Consider the following 15,469-nt stretch of genomic DNA (forward strand, 5'->3'; position numbering starts at 1 on the left):
ATTTAAGGCTCAACCCCAACCTCTACTCCTCCAGGAAGCCCTCCCTGATAAGTGGGGCCCTGGAAAGTGGCTTACTGCCTCTCACTTACTGTCCTGCCCAATTTTAGGTATAATGTAGGCTTTATGGCAGGTAGAGGCTGCGGCGGAGACTAAAGGCAGATGAGAGCAGGCCAGCTTTATTGGGGTTAAGTAGCGGGGAGGGGCCTCCATAGGCTCCGGGCCGGGGCAGGGCTGCAGCGCGAGCAGCTGGGATGCCACGTCACTTCTTCCACTCCTTCCTCTCATAGTCCCACCGGGAGGCCAGGCCTTGCACAGGGTTGCCCTTCATGTCCAGGATGCGCTGGAGCTGCTGGGCCTTCCACTCATCCATCAGGGTGATGGGTTTCTTAGGGAACACTGCAGGGAAGGAACCGGGTAGGGACAGGGTCGTGCAGGACCCTGCCAGGCCCACCCCCTCCCGCTGAGTCAGGGTCTCCAGGCACAAGGTCAGGGCGCCCTGCATGAGGACCCCTTGCCACCCTGTCCATCCCCCACCAGGCTCCCCACTAAAGCTGCACTCTGGGGACCTCTGAGTTATGATCCCCGCTCTGTCTTAGACTTGGTGTGGGAACTGGGCCAAGGTCCTTCCCCTTTCTGAGCCTCAGTTTCCTCACCTACTATGTGACCCAAGGGTAAGAGGAGCACTGGTTTGAAGTCTTTCTGGGTCCAAATCCCAGCTCCACCACTCCCTTGCTGTGTGACCTTGAACAAGTCACTTCATCTCTGAGCCCCAGTTTCCTTACCTGTCAAAAACAGGTCCTGTCCACTAGGGTTGTGGGGATTGAATGTGTTGGTATTTATAATGCAATTGGCAGAATGAGGGAAGATATGAAAACCCCTAATACATGATAGCTACTATAACTATAATTGCTGAGTTTGCTCCCACTTATTGGGAAGGGTCCAGGATGAGATAGTTTCTTCTGCTTCCTGAAGGGGTTGGGAGTGGGAGGTAGGATAGGGGTGTTCACTTTAAAGCGATGGGGACCCAAAGGGTAAACTCACGGAGGCATTTTAGGTGCCTTGATGTGTGGACCAAGAAAGGCCTGGGGGCCAGGCCTCCCAGCCATCTGCCCCTGAGGCCATGTTAACCTGCCTGACCTTTGTCCCTGGCACTTTCTTTTTCTTTTTTTTTTTTGCAGTTCACAGGCCTCTCACTGATGTGGCCTCTCCCGTTGCGGGGCACAGGCTCCGGACGCACAGGCTCAGCGGCCATGGCTCACGGGCCCAGCCACTTCGCGGCATGTGGGATCTTCCCGGACCGGGGCACGAACCCATGTCCCCTGCATCAGCAGGCGGACTCAACCACTGCGCCACCAGGGAAGCCACCCTGGTACTTTCTATTCCAATGGGTGTGAAAGAAGGGAAGGATCTTTATGGGTACCGATTAGTACCAAACATTGGGCTAGAATAGAATTTTTCCCAAAGGTTCTCTCATTTCATCCTCATGCAAGGTAGAAATTCCCATCACACTTTTACAGAAGAAGAAACAAAGTGAGGCCCCTGGAGGTGAAGTCAATTGAGGCAGAGACTGCCACCTCATCCCCAACATCCTCCCCTCTACTTCCAGAGCAGTGCTTCTCAAACCTGAGTGCGCATCAGAATCACCCAGAGGGATATTAAAACATAGATTGCTGGGCTCCAGCCTCAGAGTGTCTGACTCAGTAGATCCAGAGTGGGGCTGAGAATTTGCATTTCTAACAAGTTCCCAAGTGAAGCTGTTGGTCCAGAGACCCCACTTTGAGAATCACTCTTCTGTAGTAATAAATGGTCAGTTGGGTACATGACCACTCAGCTAAAGACTATATTTCCCAGCTTCCCTTGTGGCTATGCATGGTCATATGATCACTTCTAACCAATAGGATGTGAGCAGAAGTGGTGGTGCAACTTCTGGACCTTAGAGAGAGTGTGTCCTCCCTTTCCCTCTTGTTGGCTAGAATGTAGGCTTTATGGCTGGAGCTGGAGCAGCCATTTTGTATGTCAAGAAGGAAGCTGCATGTTAAGGATGGCAGAGCAACTAGACAAAAGGAGTCTGATATTGTGGAATCCCCATACTCCCCCTGGCCTTTTTTGTGAGAGAGGAAAAAGACTTCTATCTTGTTTAAGCTTGTACATTGGAGACTCTTTGTTACAGTAGCCAAAACAGTATACTGAAAAGTTCATGGTTAATAACAGTAATCAGTAACAACATCATTCATAACTATGTGCCAGGCACTAGGCAACAATTTTCTAATTAAATCCTCACAAGAACCCTGAGATGTGGGCACTATTATTCCCATTTTACAGATGAGAGAATTGAGGCCCAGAGAGGTAGGGTCCCTACATTCCAACCCAGGCAGCCGTGCTCAGCCCTTCCCCATACACCTCTTTGGGGGACTTTTCAAAACTCTTCTGATGAGTGCCAGCATAGTTCCCTTATCAAAGCTTGGCTGGTGGCTGTGGCCACAAGGGAATGGCCGAGGGCTGCGGCCAGGTGAGACGCTGCCACTCACCATAGACCCGCTGCCACCAAATCAGCAGACCTGTGAATCCAAAGAAGAAGAAGACACAGCCCATCACTGTCTTCCACTCGTTGGAGCGACGGTTCATCTCTGAAAAGGTCTCATGGAACTGGAGCCGGTACACTGGAGGCAGGTGAGGGGTGGGGGAAGAGGGGCCTCAGGTGCATCCATTCTGAGGGCCCTGGGCCAACTCTTGGCCTCAGGGACCTCCAGCCTCCCCCTCCCTGCAGCAGATGCTGTCCATTCAGCAAATTCTTATTGAGCATCTAGGATGTGCAAAGCATGGCCAGGAGCTGATGGCAAAGCTGGCTCCCAGGGGCACTTCTGGTGGGCAGCACTTGGGGTCACACATCCTTCCTGCTTCCCAGGGCCAGGCCCCTGCTCTCCCACCCACCTCACCTGCCTCTTTCTGCTCCATCTCCCCACACCACTCAGTGATGCCCAGGACCCTCCACGCTCTCCAGCTCCTATATCCTTCCCCATGCTGTTCCTACTACCTGGCAGCCCCTCCTCCTCACCAGCCAAAGCCAACTGGAACAACCCTCCTCTGGAAGGCCCACCAGAATTCAACCTTTCTCTCTCCTTTGGGTTCTCACAGCCCCCTGAACACACCTCACCCAGCCGCATATCCTGTATTACAGCTATCTGGGTTTGTGTTGGTTCCCCCACAGGACTGGGAGCACCCTGAGGGCAGGAACCCTCAGGGGGATTCACTTCTGTGTCCCCAGCATCGCCTAGCCTCAGGCTGTGCACAAACAGTTCAATGAATGAACAAAGGAATGAATTTCACCCCTCAGGTATGCATTCGAGTCTTTGGGTGGTTCTGGCTGTCTTGGCTGGGGGCTCTCCCTGCCCACTGCTCTGTGACAGGCCAGGCTCTTCTTTGCAAAGTCGCCCCCAGCCCCACCCTGAGACCTACGGGCCACCTTCTCAGCGTGGCTCAGCTGCGTCCAGCTGCCCTTCTCCTTCTCCTTCAGGGCCTGCTGCTCTGCGTTGAGCTCCGTGCAGAAGGGCTCTTCGGGCATGGGGTAGGAGCGCTGGGCATGGTAGTTGGTGTAGGGGGGCATCTTCTCCTTGCTGTGGGCTGCGGGCACAGGGGGGAACTGAGTTCAGGCTGCCCCTGGGACGTCCTGGCACTAACCATAATATTAACAAAGAGGGTGGCACGTATTGAGCACTTACTGTGTGCCAGGAGCCATGCTAAGGCCTTCGGGCGAGTTGACTCATTGGCTCGGCATCACTCTGAGACCTGTGATATTGTTCTCTTTATCTTACAGAGGAAGAAACTGAGTAGCTAAGGGACTTGCCGAAATTCACAGAGCAAAAGGGAGCCGGGCCAGGGCTGCAATTCAGCCCCTCTGGCTTCAAATCCTGTGTCCTCTAGGAAGATCTGGGGTGAGGAGGGCACATCAGGCAAAGGCAATGGGTAGAGAAAGGTTCAGTGTGATGAACCTGAGATGGCAGATGGGAAACTGCCCTACAAACTGTAAAGCACTATCCCTATGCTTTTTTTGCTTTTTTTTTTTTTGGTGGTACGCGGGCCTCTCACTGTTGCGGCCTCTCCCGTTGCAGAGCACAGGCTCCGGACGCGCAGGCTCAGTGGCCATGGCTCATGGGCCCAACCACTCCACAGCATGTATTATCCTCCCAAACCAGGGCACAAAGCCGTGTCCCCTGCATCGACAGGCAGACTCTCAACCACTGTGCCACCGGGGAAGCCCCACCTATGCTTTTTTTTTTTTTTTTTTTTAGAAGATGTTGGGGGTAGTTTATTAATTAATTTATTTATTTTTGCTGTGTTGGGTCTTGGTTTCAGTGCGAGGGCTTTCTCTAGTTGTGGCAAGCGGGGGCTGCTCTTCATCGCGGTGCGCGGGCCACTCACTATATCCTTATGCTTTTAATGAGTGGTCAAGGGCACAGCTTTGGAGTTGTGGAACCCCAGTTCCACCCCGGCCCAGCTCTGACAAGCCCCTTTTACCTCACTGTGTTCAATGTCCTCATCTGGAAAGTGGGGAGAGTAAAAGATCCTACCTCACACTGTTGTGGAAGCTTCAAGATAATGCACTCAAAAGGCTTAGCACAGTGCCTGGCACACAGTAGATGCTCCATAAATTACACTGATAGACAGAGGTTGGTTTTACCTCTGGCTTCCATTCTTGGAAGCTTTCCCTGATGGCTAAGCCCTCAAGGGCTCCATGTGAGTGTCCAGAACAAGACTGGGTTCTAGAAGGGTCTCAGTAAAGCTTCTTCTGTTTATTGTCACCAGAGATGCCCTCAAGGAGGGCATTGGTACCACCTTGCCCAAATAGCATGGGAACTGCTTTGGGCAAAGAGTCCTGCCTCTGGACCTGTTTGTTTATCTGAGAAATGGAGATAACAGCATAGCATCCACTTCATGTGGCTGCTGTGAAGTCTAAATATGTTAATCTCTGCAAAAAGTTTATCACAGCTCAGGGTACATAGTAAGGGCTCAATAAATGTTATCTGCTTTTATTCTCCAGAGGGTCAGGAAGGCCCTTCTATCTGGCTGAAGTCTCTCCTACTTCAGGCCTCTTTCTTCTGACCAGCATGGACACAAGGGTCTGGAAAGGTGGTCCAAAGTTCTATCAGTACCCTCAGCCTCAGGACAGAAAGGCCTTAGGGGCCTGAGATATGGGGGTCAGACCCTGAGAACGCTTGGGAGGAGGGGACGGCTGTCTCTATTTCCTGGAAGAATGTGGCCCTGGACCAAGGGGTAGGATCATGGGAAATGGTTTGGGGCAGGCCCAGGGCAGCATGAAAGGGATCAGGGGCAGCCTGCAGACAGGACCCTTGCCCCTGGCCTTGCAGTTAGGCAAGGGTCAGGGCGGGGTGGGTGTCCAGGTCTTACCAGTGCCTCCTGGGCTGTGGATCCCTCGCATTCCAAGTCCTCCTTTCCTCAGCACCAAGCTCCAGGCAGCTCTAAAGGACATCTGGGGCGGGGGGGCGGGTGTGGATGAGTCCTGCCCTCTGCCCTCTGCTCTTCCCCTCAGGATCCAGACAGAGGAACCGCTTTTTCACAGGTGTAGTGGCTGGGGGACTGGTCCCCAGGATTTCAAGGTCACCTCCTGCTCCTTCTAATTTTGTATGATATACCTATGGGGGTTGATGGGCATCCTAGACATTTGGAGCCCCCTCCTGGGACCTCAGTTTACCATCTGAGAAGTGGGAGGAGGCCTAACTCTTAAGGCAGGACCTGAACAGTTTGGGTCTGGGAGCCTGGGTTCTGGTTCCAGCCCCAGCTCAGGGTGGCTAGGTTGGGAAACCTCTCTCAGCTGTTTGTCCTCTAGAGGAAACAGGGTGGGAGTCCAGGTAGGGAGGGAGCAGGTCCTGGGATAACTCTCCTCGCTACAGGGCCATCTGCCAAGGTCTCCTGCAGATGGTTTGGCCCCCACCCCTTCCCCCATAATTGGCTGCCTACGTGCCTGGAAAGCCTGTTCTGCTGGACCTGGTGGGAGAGGGAGACAGGCGAGCCCAACCCCCCATCCCCAGGGAAATCTCAGGGTCTGGCATCCCAGGGGGGCGAGGAGGGGACTTAGAGGAGGACAAGGACCAAACTGGGGCAGAGGGAGGAAGAGAGGTACACATGTGGGGAGAAGAAGGGGGTATCCCACTTCTGGAAATTGAAAGAGGCCCCACATCTAAGGAAAGAGAGGCACCCAATCATTAGAGACAGGGAGGGGTGTACCATATATGGAAAGTGGGAAGGGGCCGCACATCTGGAAAGGAAGGGCTCCCCATCAGTGATAAGTGGTTGAGAGCCCCACCTATGGGGAGGGAAGGAGTAATCTACATTTGAGGAAAGAGATGCCTCCCCATATGGGGACGGAGGAAAGTTCCCCTCAACTCTGAGCTGCCAGTAGCCGCCCCCCCGCTCCCCCATCTTCCTCTATAGCAGCGCCCCCACGGGTGGTAAAAGCCGAAGTCCCAGCCGCGTCTCCCACCGGCCTGGGTTTGGGCAGCCGGGGCTCTCCCCACCCACTCACTTACCGTGCGGTTCAGCAGAAGCCAGAGCGCGACCGGGGTCTGCGGAGCAAGTAACAGAGAACAGGCTGAAGAGGGACCGGAGCGCTGACGCCCGCCTCCGGGCCCGCCCCACAGCCTTTCCCAGGACCGCCCCCGCGTGGGAACGTCCTGCCTGTGAGAGCCCAGCCCGCATCCCTGGGGGCTCCCAGCCACAGACTGGGGAGAGGGGCTGCGCAATGACTCCCCGCCTCAATTTCCCTGCCCACCGGGATCCTGCCTCTGGAGACCCCCAGCTGATGCAGCCCTGGGACCAGCTGGCTGTGTGTCCTGGGCTGGCCCAGGCCTGGGAGTCCGGTTGTCCCAGGAGCTGGATCTTCCTGCCTTCACACCTTTGCTCACCGCTGTTTCTTCCACCTGCAATGCTCTCTTAGGGCTTTTGAGGACCCAAGTCTTGGCAACTTTCCAGCCCAGACCCCATGCCTTCCTGCTCCAGGAAGCTACAAGCATCTAGAATCTGGGAGCTGGCCTGTGGTGTACCACCTGGCACGAATGCCCTCATATTCAATGACAGGTGAAAAAATCCTCCCCCTGGGTTCAAATCTTAGCTGTGTGACCTTCAACAAATGGCCAAACCTCCCTGAGTTTCTGTTTTCTGAAAAAGAGAGCTAATGATATCTCTTACCTTACATGATTGTTATAAAGATTAAATATGTCAATAGAAAAATGTGCATCAGGCACATTTATTCAAGAACTATTTATTAAGACCTATTACAGCTGGCATTATTGTCTATTGTTTAACAGGTTAAATGCTTGGGGATTTAGAGACAAACAAAACCAAACACGGTCCCTGCCATTTTAGGGCTTACAATCCAATTCCAAGCAGAGAGAGGCCTGTGCAAAGGCCCAGAGGCAGAAAAACACAGGTGTGTTCACAGAGAGAGAGGCCATCTTGGCCAGAGTGTAATGGGCAAAGGAGAAAGCTGGAGAGAGGCTGGAGTACCAAGCAGGGCCTCATAAGCCACGGTGTGGATCTTGGATTTTATTTTAAAGCTGGGAAGCCAAAAAAGGTAAGTAGGGGAGTGATGTGGTTAAATGGAGCAGAACATGCATTCAGTAAATATGGCTTGGAATTGTTAGAATACTGATTCTGGACTGATGGGTGAAGGCTGTGAATTCTTTCGTGGCCTGGGGCCAGAACTTTCTAGGTCTGCAAGCTCTGGTCCCCTGAGGTGTGCCGAGCACCCACCCACCCATCAGGGTTCCTGTAGCCCAGTGAAACCATAGAGACCCACTCTAGCCAGTGCCTGGAGGAAGGGGCTTAGTGCCCTGGAAGCAGATGAGTCTTGAAGAGCAGGGACTCAGGGGGAGGTGCTAGAGAGACCGTAGAGTGGGCAGGATGCATGTCACCTCCATTCTGGGAGGTGAGAAGGCAGTGTGGGAGTCTCCTGGATGTCCAAGAGACCCCAGCTCCCAGGACTGGCCATGCTTACTCCTGGGGGCTGCTCCTCCCCCTTCCCCGTGATCAAGGGAATTCCAGATTTGAGAGAACAAAAAGAGGACCACCCTACCTCTTGGATGCTGTCCAGGGTGTCCTGAAGATTAGCCCTAAGGACAGAAGATGAGGTAAGGCCCTCCTTCAGGCAACCTGGGGAGGACACACCTTGAGCCTTGTCAGACCTTTCCAGGGGCAGGTGGGTGCTGGCTGCACTGGGGTGGGTGGCAAACGTGTAGGCTTCACTGCTGCCACACTCGTGACTAAGTGGCTCCATTTCTGGGCCTCAGTTTCCCCATCCATTACAAGGGCCTCCCAAGGGAGAACTTGACCCTGGAGAACTTGACCCTCTGTTCTTCTCTACCGTCTCCCACCCCCATCTCTGTGGGAACGCCAGGCTCCAGATGTGGAGCAGTGCTGTGACAAGGAACATCTGTTTGGGAAGCCGGCCCCAGGGCTGAGGGTGATGGGGTGATGGCAGACTCCACGGCGGCTCAAGGTTGATATAGGGCAGCACCACTGCCTAGAGGGCGATGCCCAGCAGCGTCTGGAGGTCTGGAACCTGGAAATAGTCAGACTCTCCCATAAAGCAGGTCACTCAGGTGTCCCGGGGCCGAGGAGTAGGAGTCTTCCCTGGGAACCAAGGTGGGCTCCAGCGGCAAGGGGCCCTACATGTGAATGAAGGCTGAGATTTCAGGAACAGCAGGAATAGGAGGTGAGAGGGATCTGTCCCTTTCAGGCAGCCCTGTGGCTCCAACCCCCCAGTAGGAACCCATACAGAAAGGAGCAGCTCTCTCTCACTTGATCAGATTCAGGCAGGCCCTGAGTTTCTGCTCAGACACAAAGACCTGAGCCACAATCTCAGCATCCTGCTGGTACGACCCCCTCCCCTCCTATTCAGGCTTCATGCAGGACCCACCTCTGGCCTCCCAGCCCAGAGGAGATACTGAGGAAGAGCTAGGCCTCATGGAGGACACAAAGCCGAAAGTAGGAAGAGGTGTTGGACAAAGCGTTGCGGACCCGTATCCCCAGCCCCTGGGGAACCCCTGGAGACATTTGAACGTGGGGAGGACGCCTGGGATAGGAGGGGGCGAGGCCAAGAAGTGCAGGGACTGGGGAGGAGATATAGGGTAGTCGGAGACTGGAAGGTAGGAGTAGGCGGGGCTTATCCTTAGGGGCGGGGACCGCGTGTAAGAGTGGGCCAGGGAAGAGCAGGGCAACCGAGGCACTAAGGGGATGGGGCCAGTTGGGCGGAGGGAGGGGCCGGTAAACAGAGGGGGCGTGGTCAGGGCAGAGCAGAGCCCGATCCCCCCCACCAGCTGGAAAGCTGACTCCCAGCAGGGACACTGTGATTCCGGGACACTGCGTCCTTCGGGGCGACGGGCAGCGCCAGCATGAAGGTGCCCGGACGGCAGCGCAGGCTCGGAGGACGTCGTGCGAAGACCCGCAGATCCAGCAGGGACCAGTCCAGAAAGGGCTTCTGCAACTTGGACAGGAGGGCCGGCTCAGAACCGACGCCGAACCAGGGCTACCATGGGGGCGGTCGCTAGTGGCGGGTTTCCCGGCCCTAGGAACGATCCCGTGACGCGATCAAGAGCAGGTGGACGCCCTCGGATGGATTTCATTGGGACGCGACGGGACCGGTGGTGGCCTGGAAGATGGAAACCTCCTTCCGGCAGGTCTGTTATCTCTGCACCACCACACCTGGGGCACGAAGTGAGCGAAGCCAGCGTTGTTCAGCCGGAAGAGGGATTCCTCCCAGAGTTGCAGGGGAGACGTTTGAGGCCGACCCCTCTGGCTGTCACTCATGGCCTCTTGGCCCCCCTCCACAGGCATCCGTTATTCTAGGCCCCGCCACCTGCCTCACTCTACTCACCTACGTCCCTCGTCTCCTCCCTCCTTCCCCGTCCTCGAGCTGCCAGTCATCCTTCCCTGGCCCCTTGCACACTCATTGTGCCCGCACCTCTGGACTCTACCTAGTTAGTAGTCTACCGTTCCACCATCTCCAGCCCTACCCCGGTCCCCGTCAGTTATCCCTGTCCTCGCCCAGCTCGCCTAGCTGAGCCCGCCCGCCGGCCCCGCCCGTACCCTGAGGCTCCTCCTCAATCGCTCAGCCCCCGGCCGGCCCCTTGCCCAGTTAGTCCTTCCCGCACTGCCTTCGCAAGACTCGCTAGACCCTCGCCCTGGCTCCAGCCTTGCTCTTTCAGTCATTCTGTGGTGCCGCCCACTCCCGAGCCCTGCCCTTACTGTCAGCCTGCTCGCCACAGCACGCCCCAGCCGAGCCCCAACCCTGTCAGCAAGCCCCGCCCCCGCAGGGCACACCTCCCTTTCCCTAGATCCTCCCCGAGGCCCTGCCCATTCTGTCACTCCCCTCAGGCCAGCACCTGCTCTTGTCCGACGCAGGCCCTCCCTGTCCGTCCCCAGGGCCCCGCCCCCTCCAACCCGCTCAGGCCCCGCCCCCACCACGTGGTCAGTGAGGGTGCAAGCCGGAGCCCCCACGTTGCAGGCGACCGCAGAGGCAGAGGAGGCGAAGACGTTCCCCGAGCGGAGCAGGACCGTGAAGCCGTCACGCTCTGACCTCAGGAAGGGCACGAAGCGGCGGCCGGTATCCGAACTCGCCTCGAGCCAGAAGGGGCGCGGGGGTGGGGCTTCGACAGAACTTGCTGCATTGGCATCCCGGGCCTGGGGTCCGGGTCCTCATCAGCACCACCTCCGACCTGGGCAGATGTATACAAACGACATCAAAGGACCCCCTGGTTATCAGGGGCCGTGAAACTGAGCGCTTGGGAGGCCCACATCTAGGATTCTAGTCCCAGCTCTATCCTCTGCTGGTTTCAGCCCCTCTTCGTGGCTGCCTGCATGGCCTCCTTTCCACGTTTCTATAATGCCAGTCACACCCAAACTCTGCTTGGGGACCAGGAGGGTGAATGCGATGGTCTAAGCGGAGCTTCTCCTAGAGGTGCCCACAGCAGTGACGTATCAGCCAGGCTATGGATGGAGCTCTGGGCAGTGTGGGCATTGCCTTGAGGTCTAGCCCAATGCTCTGCTCTGACCACCAAGAGAATAGTCCAACTTGGCGAAGGGCTGTGGCCGTGGGATCCTGGGGGCGCAGGGGGTCAAACTAACTCTGGGGCAGGCACTGGTCCCTTCAGATACCGCACTGGGGCTCCACACGGAATGGTCTGCAGCTTCTGTTCCTGATCTCCCAGGGCCTTCTGCACCACAGGACAAACCGAGGGTGCACAAGGCAGGGCGTGAGGGACCCTGGCCAAGTCCCAAAGCCTTGTCTTCTCAAACTCAACTGCCTCATGGGCATGGGGATAGTGCCCCCTGATGTGACTCTGGCCCTTGTGGGGACAGCTTCATGGCATCCTTCAGACTTCCTTAGCACCCACTGGCCTCCCAGCAAACTCCTTAGCCGATATTTAAGGTCCCTCCTGCCAAACTCAGCAAATGCATCTCCCCCATCAACCTCTCCTCCTTTCCCACCATGCCCCAGCCATGCTGCCTTTCAGATCTTGGAATACACTCCACTCTTGCCCATGGCAGGGCCTTTGTAACTACTCCCTCTACTGAAATGTTCTTCTCTCAAGAACAAGACTCATTTATTCCCACTGGCGTGTTTCCATGAGAAAGGCTTTACTGGAGCAACACACCTCACTTTTCACCCGCAGACTTAAACTCTGGTCTACAAACAAGTTTATCAGTTATTGTGGCCTTAACAATATCTCCTATTCCACACGTTCTCTTTACAATGTGACCTTGACACTCCTGTCATCAAATGGTGGCATCTATGTCCCCATTCCTTGAAATTGAGTGCACCTTTGTGACAGCTTTAATCATAGAACATGGTAAAAGTGATGACTTCCAAAGTTGGATCATAAAATGCCATGGACTCTCTTGGGATGCTCTCTCTTATAACCCAGCCACCATGCCGTGAGGAAGCCAAACTAGCCCATGTCATATGTAGGTGCTCTGGCCACAGCCCAGCTGAGGTGCCAGCCTACACCCAGCCTCAACTTCTAGCCGTGTACATCTCCAGACGATCCCAGCCCCTAGCCATCAAGTCCACCTCAGCCATCGAGTCTTCCCAGCTAAGATCCTAGACATTATGGAACATCTCTGCTGTGCCCTTTCTGAATTCCCAACCAACAGTATCCATTAACATCAGACAGCTGTTTTACACACTAAGTTTTCAGGTGGCTTGTTATGCAGCAGTAGTAACTGGAATGGTAACAAAATGTTATTTGGATTCAATATATCTGACTCCTCATTTGACTCAGTTGTTTCAGAACTTGGGCAAGAAAGAGGGTATTAAGTATTGACACCCCAAACCCCACCATTGTCCTCCCAATTTCAACTCAATATCATCTCCTCAGAGAGGCTTTCCTTGACCCCTGTGGAAAGTACCCTCTCTAATCAGTCCAAAATTGCACACATAAAAACCCACAGGCTCACTTTTCCTGCATGCTCTACCCATCAAGCCTGCTCACTCATGTCCCTCTGCTTCCAGACTGGGATGAAGTGAGATATAGCTGTGCAATGGATTATTTGGTTATTCTTACGCTTCCATTTTAATTTACTTATTGGCTTTTTGGCTGTATATCTTTGTATTAATTTTTTGTAGGTTCTGTGTTTCTCTAGGGATTACAATATACATACTTAACGTTTGACAGTCTATTTAGTGTTCATACTTTACACCTCAAGTAAAAGATAGATGCATTAAAACCATAAAGGTGCGGGCTTCCCTGGTGGCGCAGTGGTTGGGAGTTCGCCTGCTGATTCAGGGGACACGGTTTCGTGCCCCGGTCCGGGAAGATCCCACATGCCACGGAGCGGCTGGGCCCATGAGCCATGGCCGCTGAGCCTGCGCGTCTGGAGCCTGTGCTCCGCAACGGGAGAGGCCACAACAGTGAGAGGCCCGCGTACTGCAAAAAGAAAAAAAAAAAAAAAAAAAAAAAAACTTAAAGGTGCCTTTACCTTTTCCCCTTTATAATAGTTATCATATATGTATTACATCTACATTCATTGAAATACCCCAAAAAATGTTAGGATTTTTGCTCTCAAGTCATATATATTTTAAAGAACTTGACAGGAGAAATATAATCTATTATAATTATTCATATTTTTACCCTCTTGTTGCTCTTTATTTATTCCTAAACTCCCAAGTTTATCTCTGGGGTCATACCCCTTTAGCCTGAAGAACTTCCTTTAACTTTCTTTTAGAGCAGGCCCACAGATGATAAATTCTCTTAGTTTCCTTCATTGAGAATGTCTTTATTTTACTTTCATTCCTGAAGGATATTTTTGCTAGATGTAGAGTTGTTGACAGTTCTTTTTTTTTTTGCCTTTATTTATATTTTATTTTATTTTTTTACAACTTTATTGGAGTATAATTGCTTCACAATGGTGTGTTAGTTTCTGCGTTATAACAAAGTGAATCAGTTATACATATACATCTGTTCCCATATCTCTTCCCTCTTGCGTCTCCCTCCCGACAGTTCTTTTCTTGCAGGACTTTATTTTTTAATTATTATTGTTATTATTTATTTATTTTGGCTGTGTTGCATGGCATGTGGGATCTTAGCTCCCCAACCAGGGATCGAACCCATGCCCCCTGCAGTGGAAGTACGAAGTCTTAACCACTGGACTGCCAGGGAAGTCCCTTGCAGCACTGTATTTTTATTTATCTATTTATTTATTTATTTATTTATTTATTTATTTTTGGCTGCGTTGGGTCTTCGTTGCTGCACGTGGGCTTTCTCTAGTTGTGGTGAGCAGGGGCTACTCTTCGTTGCGGTGCATGGGCTTCTCACTGCGGTGGCTTCTCTTGTTGTGAAGCACGGGCTCTAGGTGCATGGGCTCAGTAGTTGTGGCTCACAGGCTCTAGAGCACAGGCTCAGTAGTTGTGGCACACGGGCTTAGTTGCTCCGGGGCATGTGGGATCTTGCCGGACCAGGGCCCGAACCTGTGTCCCCCGCATTGGCAGGCAGATTCTTAACCACTGTGCCACGAGGGAAGTCCCAACCTGCAGCACTTTAAAGATGCTGTTCCACTATCTTCTGGCCTCCATGGCCCCCTAAATGTAAAGTGTTTTTGGCTTTTGGTTCTTTTTTTTTTTCCTGGCTGCTTTCAAGATTGTTTTTTCCTTATTGGTGGTTTTTAGTTTGATTATGAGATGTGTGAACGTGGGTTGCCTTTGAGTTTATCCTGTTTGGAGTTTGCTGGGTTTCTTGAATCTGTAAACTTAAGTTTTTCACCAAACTTGGGAAAATTTCAGTCATCATTTTAAAAAATTCTTTTTCTGCACCTTTAAGGGACTCCAATGACGTGCATATTAAATCTTTTGATATTTTCCCACATGTCCCTAAGTCTCTGTTCAGTTTTTAAAATATTTTCTCTCTCTCTTCTTTAGATTGGATCACTCCTATTGATCTAGCTTCAGGTTTACTGAGTCTTTTCTTTGTCATCTCCCTTTGCTATTGAGACCATCCTGTGAATTTTTAAGATCTGAGATATTGTGTTTCTTAAGTTCTAAAACTGTCATTTGGTCATTTGTTTTTTCTTAGTATAATTCAGTGATTCTTTTTTTTTTTTTTTTTTTTTTTTGCGGTACGTGGGCCTCTCACTGTTGTGGCCTCTCCCGTTGCGGAGCACAGGCTCCGGACGCGCGGGCTCAGCGGCCATGGCTCACGGGCCCAGCCGCTCCGCGGCATGTGGGATCTTCCTGGACCGGGGCACGAACACGCGTCCCCTGCATCGGCAGGCGGACTCTCAACCACTGCGCCACCAGGGAAGCCCCCAGTGATTCTTTTTTAAATCATTTTATTAAGGTATAATTGATATAGAGAAAGCTACAGATATTTAATGTATACAACTTGATGAGTTTGAAGGTAAGTATACACTACTGAAAATTTCACCACAATAATCAAGGCCATAAATTTATCCATGACCTCCAAAAGTTTCCTCCTGCCCCCGCCTTTAAAAATATTGATTTCCTTTTTGTGGTGAGAGTAATTAACAAAAGATCTGCCCTCCCAGCAAGGTTTTTTCTTTTTATTCTGTAAAACATTTTTAAAAAATTTAAATTTAATTTTATTTATTTTTTATACAGCAGGTTCTTATTAGTTATCCATTTTATACATATTAGTGTATATATGTCAATCCCAATCTCCCAATTCATCACACCCAGCAAGTTTTTAAGTATACATACAATACAATACTAACTGCAGGCCCTGTGCTGTGCAGATGTCCAGAACTTGTTTGTTTTGTATTACTGAGGCTTTGTACCTTTTGACCAACACCGCCTGTTTTTTGGCTCTTTTTTTATGGCTTCTATTTCTCTGCTGAGAATGTCTGTTTTCGCATTCATTGTAAAGCATCCATCTTTCCCTCACAGCGTACTGTTATAATAGCTGCATTGAAGTCTTTGTCTGACAATTCCAACATCTGGGTC

The 15,469-nt window shown here is 52.3% G+C and overlaps 1 protein-coding gene across 2 annotated transcripts; it reads right to left on the reverse strand.

Moving 5' to 3' along the window:
- Positions 1 to 160: 160 nt before the first annotated feature.
- On the reverse strand, positions 161 to 9,343 carry COX4I2 (cytochrome c oxidase subunit 4I2). 2 transcript variants are annotated; one of them, XM_082644962.1, is made up of 7 exons: positions 9,330 to 9,343; positions 8,090 to 8,126; positions 6,546 to 6,581; positions 5,407 to 5,488; positions 3,457 to 3,621; positions 2,529 to 2,660; positions 161 to 396 (listed from the first exon to the last, which is right to left on the reverse strand). In XM_082644962.1, exons 4-7 carry the CDS (start codon positions 5,486 to 5,488, stop codon positions 260 to 262), a joined length of 516 nt encoding a protein of 171 aa, XP_082501088.1. In that variant the 5' UTR covers positions 6,546 to 6,581; positions 8,090 to 8,126; positions 9,330 to 9,343; the 3' UTR covers positions 161 to 259. The 2 variants fall into 2 exon arrangements, with proteins under 2 accessions (XP_082501088.1, XP_082501089.1); XM_082644963.1 differs by lacking the exons at positions 8,090 to 8,126; positions 9,330 to 9,343 and having other exon boundaries at positions 2,559 to 2,660; positions 6,546 to 6,646.
- Positions 9,344 to 15,469: the final 6,126 nt, after the last annotated feature.

The sequence above is a fragment of the Mesoplodon mirus genome, assembly GCF_964341445.2.
Source record: "Mesoplodon mirus genome assembly, chromosome: 15".
In the NCBI taxonomy this organism is placed as follows: Eukaryota; Metazoa; Chordata; class Mammalia; order Artiodactyla; family Ziphiidae; genus Mesoplodon; species Mesoplodon mirus.